The following is a 12,919-nucleotide window of genomic DNA, read 5'->3' as shown; positions in this document are numbered from 1 at the left end:
AGTAACCAATTTCATTACAAGAAGTAAATTTCCTGTAAATTAATTTTCCTTTTCCTGCAGGAATTCAGCTATAAAAAATCAAAACTGATGTAGCTTTTAATTAGAAGCTTGTTAATTGGCACCTTGGAGTAAAGCTTGATCGGAATGCAATGTGCAGATTCTGTATAGAGGATACAAAACAAAAATTGAAATCTAGATATACTATCCAGTCCAAACTTACTGGAACAATCTGGAGGTGTGTAGCAAATACTTTGTGAACTTCAGCATTGAAATTGGTGTATAGCATTGTCAAGTACTGTGTGCCTATATGGGCCATAATCGTACGTGCAGCAAAAATCGATACTTAACTAAGAGATGCTATGAGAATAATATTTGGAATGCTTATACCCACACCCATTGATTGGCTACATGTGCTAACAAATGTACCATCACCTGAAATCAGATACTATTCAGAGAGTATAGTAAAAGACTGTCAAACCAAAAACTTTCTATACACCAGGAAATGACCCCAAAAAACCTCTTGAATCCCAGGTGAAATAGTGTTTCCTTACAATCCGGAAAAGGAATGGAAAAGACTGTGCCGTACAAGCAAAGTCAAGAATAGAAATTTGGCCGATGATCCAAACATACCAATAGAAGAATTTAACCTTTTGCAGAGAGTATGGACTACCCTAAACCGTGTGAGGAGAGGAAGATTTAAGATGATGATAACATAGGGCCTCTCAAACATCCCTCATTGTGAATGTGGACTTGACCACCGATGGACCACCCGATAGAGTGCACTATGCATGGCTTTAAATCTTGAAGGGTCGTTCACATTCACTCAACTTTGGGGCTCACTTTCACATAAAGAGCACAGACAGCATTAGCTTTCATAGTCAGTTGTTTTTCACGTGCAAAATTGGAACTTGTTGTTGGGAATGGAGGGCACAGATGATTGTTATAACTTCCGATGGAAGAATATTGGCCCTGAAGGTTCTTGCAGAATCAGCAATTTAAAATTCTAAAAATAAAAGAATCTTGGCAACCAATTGCTGAGACACTATTAATTATGTCTGAGAAAGCGAAAAAGATCATTTCTTTCAGACCTGAACGAAAGAGAGTACCAGCTGAGGCATGGGTGGTGGAGAAGCATACCACTGTAAGGCCATGTCTTTTCTGCTTGATAAATTCGATGTTAGAAAAAGCGACAGCTCAGGAGTAAGAGATTCCATAAAGCTGTACTAACAGTATTTTTTTAACTGCTGTCCTATTGGATACATTAACATGCTGGCTATGATCAGGTCTGGTCACAATACAATCCTGTGCCCTTACCTAAGAAACAAGAAACACACACATAGAATAACTACAAAAGTGTGTAACCTTCCACAGCTCTCAACATAATTATGTCTTAAGTCAACCCATTGGAAGCTAGCAAATTTACTTGGATTTTTTGTACCGTATTTCAAGGTGTCTCCCTGTTTCTTTGCAGCTGGGGTGACAAATGGCTGTTTATCCAGGTTTGTGGTATCTTTTATACTTGTAATATTATTTTCATGGTCTGTACAGGGACAATACTTTGCATATGTGTACTTTTAGGCAACAGGAACATAACCCGGAATTTTCTATGTAGGTTCTTGGTATATGTATGGCTTCTCTTGTTATATCTTACCCCATTGGGTGCGACCATGTATAAATGTAGTGAAATTTTCCCAATCAAAATAAACAAATGTTTTTGTTTATGTATTAACAAGCAAACATGGCAGTATTTTCAAATGCATACAAGGTTACATGGTGTTTTCTGCAGCTGCCTATGTTGGCTTGCTCAATTTTTTGGCCCATTTATTACCTCCATAAATTAAGACACATTCAGTGTTATCTCGTATGGCACAATCACCATCAGTCATAAAACAAACTATAAAAAATGTTTGACAACGATTGTACAGTACAGGTGAACACCACCCAAAAAATAAAGTATGTAGCATGTTAGCAGTTAAAAGCATTTAAGTCATCACATTGCAAGATAACAAAACTACTAAAATTCTGAGTACAAAGTAATCTGAAATTGGGCATTCATGTTTTAAGTGAATTCAAAGCTGAGTGCTGCCTTTTAGCTTTTAAGGACCCCGAAATACTTCATTATATTTTCAAGCTAAATTAAAAATTGGGGTGATATTGTGGGAAACACTCCTTCAGCAACTAGGACTGCTAATGCAAAGCATTCCCTTGTGATTAAAATATGGTGTGTCAATAACACAGTTTGTTATTTACAACACTGGAGGTTCTGTCATTGCACTGCATTTATGTTTTGCATACCTTAATCTACTGGTATAATCTCTTGACATATTAAAATACATGTAACGGGAAAGGGAAACAGTATTAGGAAACTGTGCTATATTGGAATGTGTTGTACTTAACAAGTCTACACCTGTCCAACGTCAATAGTGAAAATTCTTTTTTAATTTCTGCACATTTCTTCGAAGATTTTCAAAGCAAAGATTTCAAAGGTGAAAGTGAACTATAGTGTTCATTGCCTTTCTGCCAGCTGCCAAGAACCACACTTCCATTTTCAGCCTCTTCATAGGGTGCTCTTCTCAGGCCGTAAAAGTTTCTTGAGCTTTGACTGCTGCTTAAAAATATTAAGATATATGTGCACCCAAAAGCACAGGTTTTCTAAACACTAGCAAATTGTAGACATAATTCTGAAAGTATTCTCTACCACTCTCCTAGCTCTGCTGGGCATGTAGCTGAATGCATGTTCAACCGAGTGTTGTGCATATTAAGCAGGGTACAGTTTCAATGTATGTTCAAGTGTGGCAAATGTTTACTTGGTCTCCTGCGAATGTATGTTTTCTCCTTGCTAGTAGTACCTCATTAGCATCAACCTGCTTTCAAAATGATGTATTTTTCTGAACACCATCATCTGATATGCATTCTTGGGAACATATTTGTATACATAAAGCAATATTCTACATCATCAACATCTATTACAACTTCACTACGAAATCCTTCGTAATTGTAAAACTCAGTTACACTATTGGCAGGTATACCAATTTCACAGATCCTTCCACCCACAGCTCCAAGGCGGTGTGGGAAGTTCTACAGCTCTTCAAAGCCATTCACAATCTGTGACCATTCTCTTCTTTGGCGAGGAAACTTAATTAAAAGGAATAAATTAATTCACTGTTTTGGACTTGAGATCTACTTATTGAAATTGTACAGCAGAAATAGGGGCCATAACGTTTCATACAGTAGTATATTGCCGACAGCTTATTGCAAGTGTATGTAAGCGTTTTTATCATCACATTATCCACCTAACAAATGGGAAGCAGATTTTATTACATAAAGTAACAGATATTTTATCATTTATGGCAGGTCATTTGTATACTTTTAATTTATATTACCGGCAATTATTTACCTTACCTTAACATAAACCCTGTGCGCTTCGCACATTGCTCTTCATACTTCAGGAGCTATCCGAGATATAGCAGTTGCTGAAATGCGCAATAAATACTTTAAGACGGCGTAACTGTACCGAGTTGCTAAAAACCGGGGCAGTACTAGTCTTTCTTCAGCTGAGCTTGCTCTGCTGTAGTTGGTGACCTGTTTTACATTTTTTCTCTTAGTTGTTGTAACCAACCAGCGAAAATAGTTCACCGACATAAGCGTGAAATTCTGAGATACGAGTAATGAAGTTGCGAGCTATAATTGTGGTTAGCACACTACCACCATGTAGTCGACGCTTCTGTAAAACGTCAGACAACCGTATTTTTATTTTCCTTCGCTCCCTTGCTTTTGCATCACCAACAGCGCACCTGCCATACACAACAATCCTACCAGGGCATCACTATTTTTCAACGTGGCTATTTCACTACGGTTCCGTTCTGTCGTATGATATCTGTCTAAAAAAACGCAGCGTTCTCGTAAGTTCGCACTCTCAGTGCACTTTCGATTGTGTTTTCTTTCGCTCGAAGTGTAAACGCTTGTTCGTAAGTACAAGCGAACACCAGCGAGCTGTCCGTAATGCAAGTTCCCATGTGTTCGCTGCGATTTACAGATGCCTGTAGCGGTGAACTTGAGGACATACATACATACAATCACGGACAATGCCACTGACTGGCTTAAAAAATCAGTCTTTTTGTGCAAGTATTTTTTATTGTATAACGCTCGGTGTTTTATGTTATGTTGTAATCTATTTATTTTTTTTTAAATATTCGTCGTGTCAATGCCGAACAAACACATGAAAATAATCCTAGTTATATTTGTTCATATAGTTACAGTGCCTGACTTTAGACAGCTAAGGAACCATTAATGTTTTTCTCCTTATAGACCCGAAAGCTGAATAAATGAGTCTGTAAAATAAGCACAAATGTGTTATCTCTGGATTATGTGATCTCTGGTCCCGAATCTTTGGTGCTCTTAGTTGTCAGTCTGTGGCGGTGAGTGCGTTTGTTTTGTTCACGTTGTATGTAGTCCAAGCCATACCGTAGTTGCTTTTAAGTTTTGTTTCCGTGTGGGTCGTCCGAGTTCAGAGTGAGGATGTGATCGTCTGTCGGATCTTACATTCGTTGTACATTGTTGACGTGGATCTGGCAGTGCTGGTAGAGTTTTATGTTGATCTTCCACTCGGGCCTGGATTTTAAATACTGCAAAACGATGTCATGACAGCCAATATCTTTTTGTGACGTGACTTTAATATCTTACACTAGTTTCAATAGTGCTTACGTGAAGAACAATACATACCCTAACGGGACTGAACGAAAAATATGAAAATCTTTCAAGAAGTATCCATCAGATGGCGATGCAGTTTTCTTTCATTGCTGTTTCTTTTGAGCTGTAGCATTAAGGTAAGTCTAGGTTTTTCAGTACGTCCGATTATTGTCATTTATCGTATATCTGGAGTTCTGGCGAATCAACTGTTACTGTGAACTTGCATTTTCATTATATGGAGCTTGAATTTGTTGTCAACAATTCAAAAAAATTAAAAGAGAATGCTTTATCGTGTCCTATATTATGATTTTAATTAAAGATTGCAGATGTATCCATCTGGTCCATCAGTAGAAATTTCAAAGCTTATAAGCATTGTTTGTTTTATGTGTGATGAAAGCTAGCCTGCTTCTGATCACTTTCTCATACACATTTCTTAATGGGGATTGCTGTATGCGAGGATAACATAATAAAGAAGAAATTACTACTAGAGCATTATTAAATATGCTGTTGCCAGTTGGTCAGTACAGGCTGCTAACATCAACTGAAACAACTGTCAGCGGAAATTATTCGACTGTATGCTCAGATTTTGCTACACCTTGCACCAGTCTGTGAATAAGACGTAAGATTGTTTACTCGTGTCAGTTTTGTTTTGCTGGACAAACAAGATTTTTGTTTTAAAAATCAGTGCAGCATCGATGACATAATGGGACATGGTGGCGTTAAAAATTGGGCCTCTCTCTACTTGTGTTTCCTATTGATTTACTAATTCAATATGGTTTAGGCCTATTTTCCTTCATTTATGAGTTTGTTTAATTTCGTGTACCAGATTGTAATGGACAGATTATTTCATTGCTTCAGACTGCTGCTATATGTACGCAAGTTCTCAAGTCTGTTTTTCAGTGTAAGCCTAATCATGTTCATGACATATTAGCAGATATGCGGCTAAAACTTCTGTAAATAAACTAGATTATCTTGTCACTAAAGGATGTGAAACATAAATATCGGTAGGCCTATGGCCCAAGTAAGCAGAAGTTATTATAGTGTTGCTGATATTTATTTTGGGTGTAAAAATCATATTTGTCACAGTATATACCAATGGTGATTATGTCTTGCAAAGCACTATTTATCCTAAGTAGTTGTTTTTAGTCAGGCTTTAAATGTGCATAGTCATATGGTGAATTCTATTTAGTATGCATGCCCTGTAATTATCTCAAACACTCCAAAATTTCTATAAATATTTGTATATGTCAAGAGACTGTTGAGAAATGCTAGCAGTTAATGATGATAATATGACAATCCAGGAGTCACACCAGGTGTGCTATATAAAACTTTTGGAAGTATGAAGATAGGAAGGGTGCCGGTAGATGATGGTAAAATAGAAATGAAGCAGGATGATACAAAGAAACTTCAAAAATTTGATATCAGAGTCCTGTTGTGGAAGAGTATGATATAATTATTCTACACTACAAGAAAGCAGACAGTACCAAAGAACTATGACTATTAACGTCCTCCACAGTGTGTACAAAAGATACTCTGGGGTTGTCTTAAGTTATTTATAAGATACACTGAGTCTTAATGAGGCGAAAGAGATTGTAGCACAATCCATATGAATGGAATTGAAAGATTTTCTGCAAGATTTTCACTTAGTCTTAACAAAATCTGCACCAATGGCTCTTGAGAAATACGCCACTGATTCACTGTATTCTAGAATACTGAAGGATATACATGGCAATGGAGGTCGCTGATATGGGGTACCTGGCAGTAGGTGGCAGCACAATGCACCTAATATGGAAAACATATGTTTTTGGGGTTATCGAGATACTTTTGATCACGTAGTGTAATTACACTGACAGTTCTATCCAAATTTAATACTTTCGAGCACAGTGGCTTCATAGTCAGAAGGCCTGACAGATACGACAATGTGATTGTTTATTTTATGCTATTAAAATTCACAAAATTGTTCAGTGAAATTTCCACAGATGCCAGTTTTGCAGTTTGTAAGTGTGTGATTAAACTGATGGCATAATACAGTCAGTCAATGAAGAAGACCAAAAAAGTGGACTGTGCTTTTGTATGGTGAGTGTGCCATGAACAACATATTAGGAATTTCCTGGCAGATTAAAACTGTGTGCTGGACTGAGACTCGAACAAGGGGCCTTCGCGGGCAACTGCTCTACCATCTGAGCTACCCAAGCACAACTCATGCCCCGTCCTCACAGTTTTACTTCTGCCAATATCTCGTCTCCTACCTTCCAAACTTCACAGAAGTTCACCTGCGAACCTTGGTCAGGAAAGGCAAAGGTCCCGAATTCGAGTCTCGGTCCGGCATGCAGTTTTGATCTGCCAGGAGGTTTCATATCAGTGCACACTCTGCTGTAGAGTAAAAATCTCATTCTGGAAGCGTTCTAGAAATCCTGGCTAGTGGGTGCTGAGTGTATGTGTGGGGGTGTGTTTGAAGGTAACTTTCATAGGTTTTTCTTGAGTAACTCGAAAACTAGGGCCCCTACCAAAAACATACTCCATAACAAAATTTAACTAAATTAAAATTCGTACAAAAAGGTCCTGTTCTTTTTTTTTTTTTTTTTTTTTTCTCTACCACTAATAGTGTGCACATAGCGAGCAAGAGAATATGAAAATCTTTTGCGTGGTTTTTCATGGCCAGGTATGACATTGCGTACTGCATAAACCACCACTTCTGGATCATTGTGTATATGCGGCCAGATGTGCCATCCTGCGGTGTCAATATTGACCCTTGAGAAAGAAAAGTTTGACGACCACAGTTCTGCCCCCCTGCAGTTCTGGGGTTAGATTAGAACCGAGGTATTCCTGCCTGTTGTAAGAGCTGACTAAAAGGAGCCTCGCACATTTTGGCCTTTATGTGATGGTCCCTTGTAGGGTCTGACCTCCATTTTTCGAAGTTTTCGTGAAGAGCGAGCCAATTGGAGAATAGTGCCTTACACGGTGCATCGTGTCCATCATGTGTGGAGATCTATCGCATCCTTCATCACTGTGGATCTGCACTTCTGCTCATTCTCCAACTGTTGGGCAAGGTCACCCTCAGCTGCATATTTATTCATTGACTGGGCAGCATCATTTTCTATGCTGATGATGATAATGGACTTGCTTGCTTGCACCTGATATCCAGTACAGTAGCCAGTCCGTTGTGGTGGGACCGACATATACTCTGTTGATTGTAGCCCCCTGACCATACAGGGATCGCTCTGCTGATGTCTGCACCGTTAACTTACCACGTATGCTGAGGGGTAGTTGCTGGTCACTGGTCACCCTGGGGCATTGGGACTCCGGCAATGGCCTTGCTGCAGCTGGGTGGTGCTCATGGGTCGGAGTGGGTGGCATCAGGGCAAATGATACGCGATGAAAAGTGTAGTAAATTATCTCTTGCTGGTGGTCGAACACCAGCAGTCTCTAAGCGGTCACGGGCTCAGTTCAACACACAGAAGTATGACCCCAAATAGTTCCCCTCCCTAGCATACCACTGGACAAACGTCAGGCTAAGGATGGCAGTGGCCCTTATTCGCTCCGGTACCTCGTAGGCTTGAGAGCTGATGGGGTATCTTTGATGACAACAAAGCCTCAGTTTTTTGTTGACCATTTAGAGGACACACATGGGAAGGTGGAGGGCTTGTCGAAAATGAGATCTGGGTCAGTCTTGATCAAAACGGCATCCTCTGCCCAGTCTCGGGCATTACTCGCTTGTGTCAAGCTGGGGGATGTTTCTGTAACTGTGACGCCCCATAAGATCTTAATTGTGGTCCAGGGTATCATACTTCACAGGTACCTTCTTTTGCAGTTTGACGATGAACTGTGCCCCAATTTAGACCTGCATGGTGTACATTTCCTTCGGCATGTCCACCGGTGCATTCATCTTGGCCTTCGAGGGTGGTACATTACCCGAGGTGGTCAAGGTGATTGCCTGCCACTGTGATGTATATCCCTCCCTCAATGTGGTGCTTTAAATGCTGGAGGTTCGGCCATATGTCTTCCCACTCTGCTTCCAGTGTCACATGTTGAGATTGTAGAAGCCCATCACATCCCTATACTCCATGTGCTCCGACTCCCATCTGTGTCAACTGCGGAGAGCACCATTTGCCTTGCTCGTCCGAGTGCAGGATTCTCCAGAAAGAAAGGAAAATTGTGGAGTACAAGACCCTGGACCGACTGACCTACACTGAGGCTAAGAAGAAATTTGAACGCCTACATCCTGTACGTATGACGTCGTCTTACGCCGCCACTACGACAGTTCTAACCCCATCAGCTCCCCCAAACCCAGTCACCTCTCAGAGCCAGGAGACTACACCTGCCCCCTTGATGGTGGTGGGCCCTTCCCTCCCTGTAGCTCCTGCACCACCTACTTCAGGAGCAACATCCCCCCTAACCATCGGGATATCTGTCCCCACTTCTGTGTCGGAGAGGCGTAAGTCGTCTTCGGCTCCTCTCACTAGGAAGGGGTCTCTTGGGTCACTCCCTTCCCAGGTTTCTGCTAGTGGGAAAGATGACACCCGCCAGTGGCCGAAGAGTCCAAAAGCAGCTGGTCATAGGGCTTCACACTCATCCTTAGTCCCGGAGTCTGAATCAGTGAAGTCCTCCCAGCCAGGGAAACCCGAGGAGCAGCGAGAGAAATCTAAAACAAAAATCCCCAAGACCGAGGAAATTGCAGTGGCACCCACACCACTACTACCTACAAGCTCTGTGTCTGGGGATGAGGTAGAGATTCTGGTGTCCTCTGAGGAGCTAGATCTCGCCAGACCCTCAGACACAATGGATATAGACTGCTCAGGCAATAAGTTGGTGGCAACAGGTGACCCTGAGGCGTAAACTGCCTCATTGAATGTTCCATGCCTTCCCAGTCTCACGATGACGTCATCCTCCAGTGGAATTGCAGTAGTTTTTTCCACCGCCTGGCTGGGCTACGGCAACTGTTAAGCTTTACACCTGCTTTCTGTATTGCCCTCCAGGAAACCTGGTTCCCGGCATTGAGGACCCCTGCCTTCCGTGGCTATAAGGGACTGTAGTGACTATAACAGAGTGTCAGGTGGAGTTTGGTTTATGTCCTAAACTCAGTCTGTAGTGTAACTGTGCCCCTTGAAACCCCTCTTGAAGCTGTGGCTATCAGAATAAGAACGACACAGGAAATAGCTGTCTGCAATGTATATCTTCCTCCAGATGGTGCAGTACCCCTGAATGTATTTGCTGCACTGATTGATCAACTCCCTAAACCTTTCCTACTTTTGGGAGATTTTAATGCCTGTAACCCCTTGTGGAGTGGCACTGTGCTTACTGGCAGAGGCAGAATGTCGAAACTTTAGTGTGTCAGTTCGACCTCTGCCTCTTAAATAATGGGTCGCCACACATTTCAGTGTGGCTCATGGTAATTAATCAGCCATTGATTTATCAATTTGCAGCCCAGGACTTTTCCCGTCTATCCCCTGGAGAGCACGTGATGACATTTGTGGTAGTGACCACTTCCCCATCTTCCTGTCGCTGCCCCAGCACCAGGCTTATGGACGCCTGCCGAGATGGCCAGGTGGACTGGGAAACTTTCACCTCTGCTGTCACTATTGAATCTCCCCCACATGGCAGCATCAATGTGATGGTTGAGCAGGTGACTACAACAATTCCTTCTCCGGCAGAAAACGTGATCCCTTGCTCTTTAGGGCGCCCCCCACGAAAGGCAGTCCCTTAGTGGTCGGCGGAAGTCGCTGAAGCAATTAAGGAGCATTGACGAGCTCTACAATGGCATAAGCGGCACACTTCCCTGGAGCACCTCATAGCCTTTAAACAGCTCCCGCTTGATGTAGATAGCTATCAGCCTCGCCACCGTTCTTTGTAAGCTGCTGTGTCGGCGGTTGGGTAGTGTCCTGGAGTCATGTGGCCAATTGGCTCCATGTCAGGGTGGCTTCCACCAGGGTCGCTCTGACACTGATAATCTTGTGTCCCACGAGTCTGCCATCCGACCAGCCTTTTCCAGAGGCCAACACCTTGTTGCTGGGTTTTTTTTTTTTTTTATATCAATGCAAAGTGTATGACACCACCTGACGACGTCGTATCCTTGCCACATTATATGAGTGGGGTCTCCGAGGCCCGCTCCCGATTTTTATTCAAAATCTGTCGCTATGTACTTTCTGTGCCTGCGCTCGTGTCTCCCATATCCATGAGAATGGGGTCCTGCAGGGCTGTGTATAGAGTACCTCTATTTTAGTGGCCGTTAACGGTCTAGCAGCTCTCTGTATGCAGATGACTTCTGCATTTTGTACTGCTCCACCAGTACTGGTGTTGCCGAGTGGCGCCTACAGGGAGTCATATACAAGGCGCAGCCATGGTCAGGCCCTACAGGGGTCTTGCTCGCTATGTGCACACTATTAGTGGTAGAGAAAAAAAAGAACAGGACCTTTTTGTACGAATTTTAATCAGATCGCTCTGTGCTGCTGCAGCTCGACAGAGCCCTTGTTCAATCCCGTCTTGACTATGGGAGTCTGGTTTATGGTTCAGCGGCGCCCTCAGCATTGCGTCTACTTGACCCAGTGCACCACTTTGGCATTCGCCTAGCGACAGGAGCTCTTAGGAGAAGTCCGGTGACCATCGTCCTTGTATAAGCCGCAGTGCCTCAGTTGCAGGTTAGGCATGCACAACTGCTGGCCAGTTACGTAGCACACGTTCATAGTTCTCCCACGCATTCGAATCACCATCTCCTTTTCCCATCCACTGCGGTTCATCTCCCACATCGGCAGCCCAGGTCACGGCTTCCAATTGCAGTTCATGTCCGATACCTTCTTTCTGAATTGGAGTCCTTGCCTTTACCACATATGCTTGAGGTCCACTCACGTACACCTCCATGGTATACACCTAGGCCGCAGCTTCTTCTGGACCTTTCACATGGCCCTAAGGATTCAGTTAACCCTGCGGCTCTCTGCTGCCACTTCCTCTCGATTCTTGACAAGTATCGAGGCCACGAAGTGGTTTACACCGACGGCTCGATGGCTGATGCTCACGTCGGCTTTGCGTATATCCATGGAGGACATATTGAACAGCATTCCTTGCTCGGCGGCTGCAGTGTTTCCACTGCCGAGCTGGTGGCTCTGTCTCTTGCTATTCAGCACATCCGTTCACGCCTGCGGAGTCGTTTCCTCTGTGTACTGACTCCTCGAGCAGCCTACAAGCTCTCGACCATTGCTATCCTCGTCATCCTTTGAGAGCGACCATCCAGAAGCCCATTTATGCCCTGGAACGGTCCGGTCGTTCAGTGGTGTTTGTCTGGATCCCAGGTCACGTCGGAACGCCAGGCAACGAACTTGCCGACTGGGTGCCCAACAGGCTACGCGGAGACCGTTTATGGAGTTATGGAGATCGGCTTCTCTGCAACTGACCTGCTTTCAGCACTACGCCGCTAGGTTTTGCGGCTTTGGGAGACGGAATGGCATAACTTCAGTACGCACAACAAACTGCGTGCTATTAAGGAGACTACGAATATGTGGAACACCTCCACGCGGGCCTCTCGCAGGGACTCTGTGGTTCTCTGTCGGCTCCGCATTGGCCACGCTTGGGTGACACACAGCTACTTCCTGCGTCGTGATGACCCACCTCAGTGTCGGTGCGATGCCCAGCAGCTGTCCTTCCTATATAATCTTTCGTGCATGTCCTTTGACCCTTTATGTTTTCCACTCTAATGCTTTTAGGCTGGATGTTTTAATGTGTCACAGAGTGGCTGGCTTTTCCCTTTTATTCTCGTGGTCGGCCAGCCACGGTCACCTGCTCTCTTGTTTTTATCCCTTCTACCTGTTTCTTGCTTCTCTCTGTGGTTGTCTTATCCTGTGTTGCCCATAGTCGTGTTCGTTGACCTTCTGTCGTTCTTCTGGTTCTTCCATTCTCCTGTTATTGTCCTGTACGTCTCCTTTCTTCTTTCCCTTGTGTAATTACGTTACTGAGAACAAGGAGGATGACGTCGCAGTTTGGTCCCTTCCCCCCTCCTTTAAACCAACTAACCAAGGAACCACAGTTCTGAAGGTGTTCCATTGACACTGAACATAATCATTAGCTGCTCTTACAAGGAGAGGCCCCAGCGGTGTTACCGAATTTCTAAAACAAATGTAGGTATCATGTTGTGTAGCCATTCACCTTGGTTATCCCTCGTTTGCGACTAATTGATGAAAAAAGAAATGCGGAATTTTGCGTGAACCTCAATAACGTTAAAAAAAAGTCGTATGAAGTAGTG

The 12,919-nt window shown here is 43.3% G+C and overlaps 1 protein-coding gene across 3 annotated transcripts in view; it reads left to right on the top strand.

The window, feature by feature from the left end:
• Positions 1-4,411: 4,411 nt before the first annotated feature.
• Positions 4,412-12,919, top strand: part of LOC126475006 (tyrosine-protein phosphatase 10D) — a 338,696-nt gene continuing 330,188 nt past the window's right edge. For all 3 annotated transcript variants that reach the window (XM_050102546.1, XM_050102547.1, XM_050102545.1), the window contains exon 1: positions 4,412-4,826. In XM_050102546.1, coding sequence (XP_049958503.1) covers positions 4,746-4,826 — 81 coding nt within the window. In that variant the 5' untranslated portion in view covers positions 4,412-4,745. The remainder of the gene's footprint in view (positions 4,827-12,919) is intronic.

Source organism: Schistocerca serialis, chromosome 4, assembly GCF_023864345.2.
Source record: "Schistocerca serialis cubense isolate TAMUIC-IGC-003099 chromosome 4, iqSchSeri2.2, whole genome shotgun sequence".
NCBI classification, from domain to species: Eukaryota; Metazoa; Arthropoda; class Insecta; order Orthoptera; family Acrididae; genus Schistocerca; species Schistocerca serialis.
Note: the sequence above shows the minus strand (reverse complement) of the source record. Positions and strands in the feature narration are given on the sequence as shown.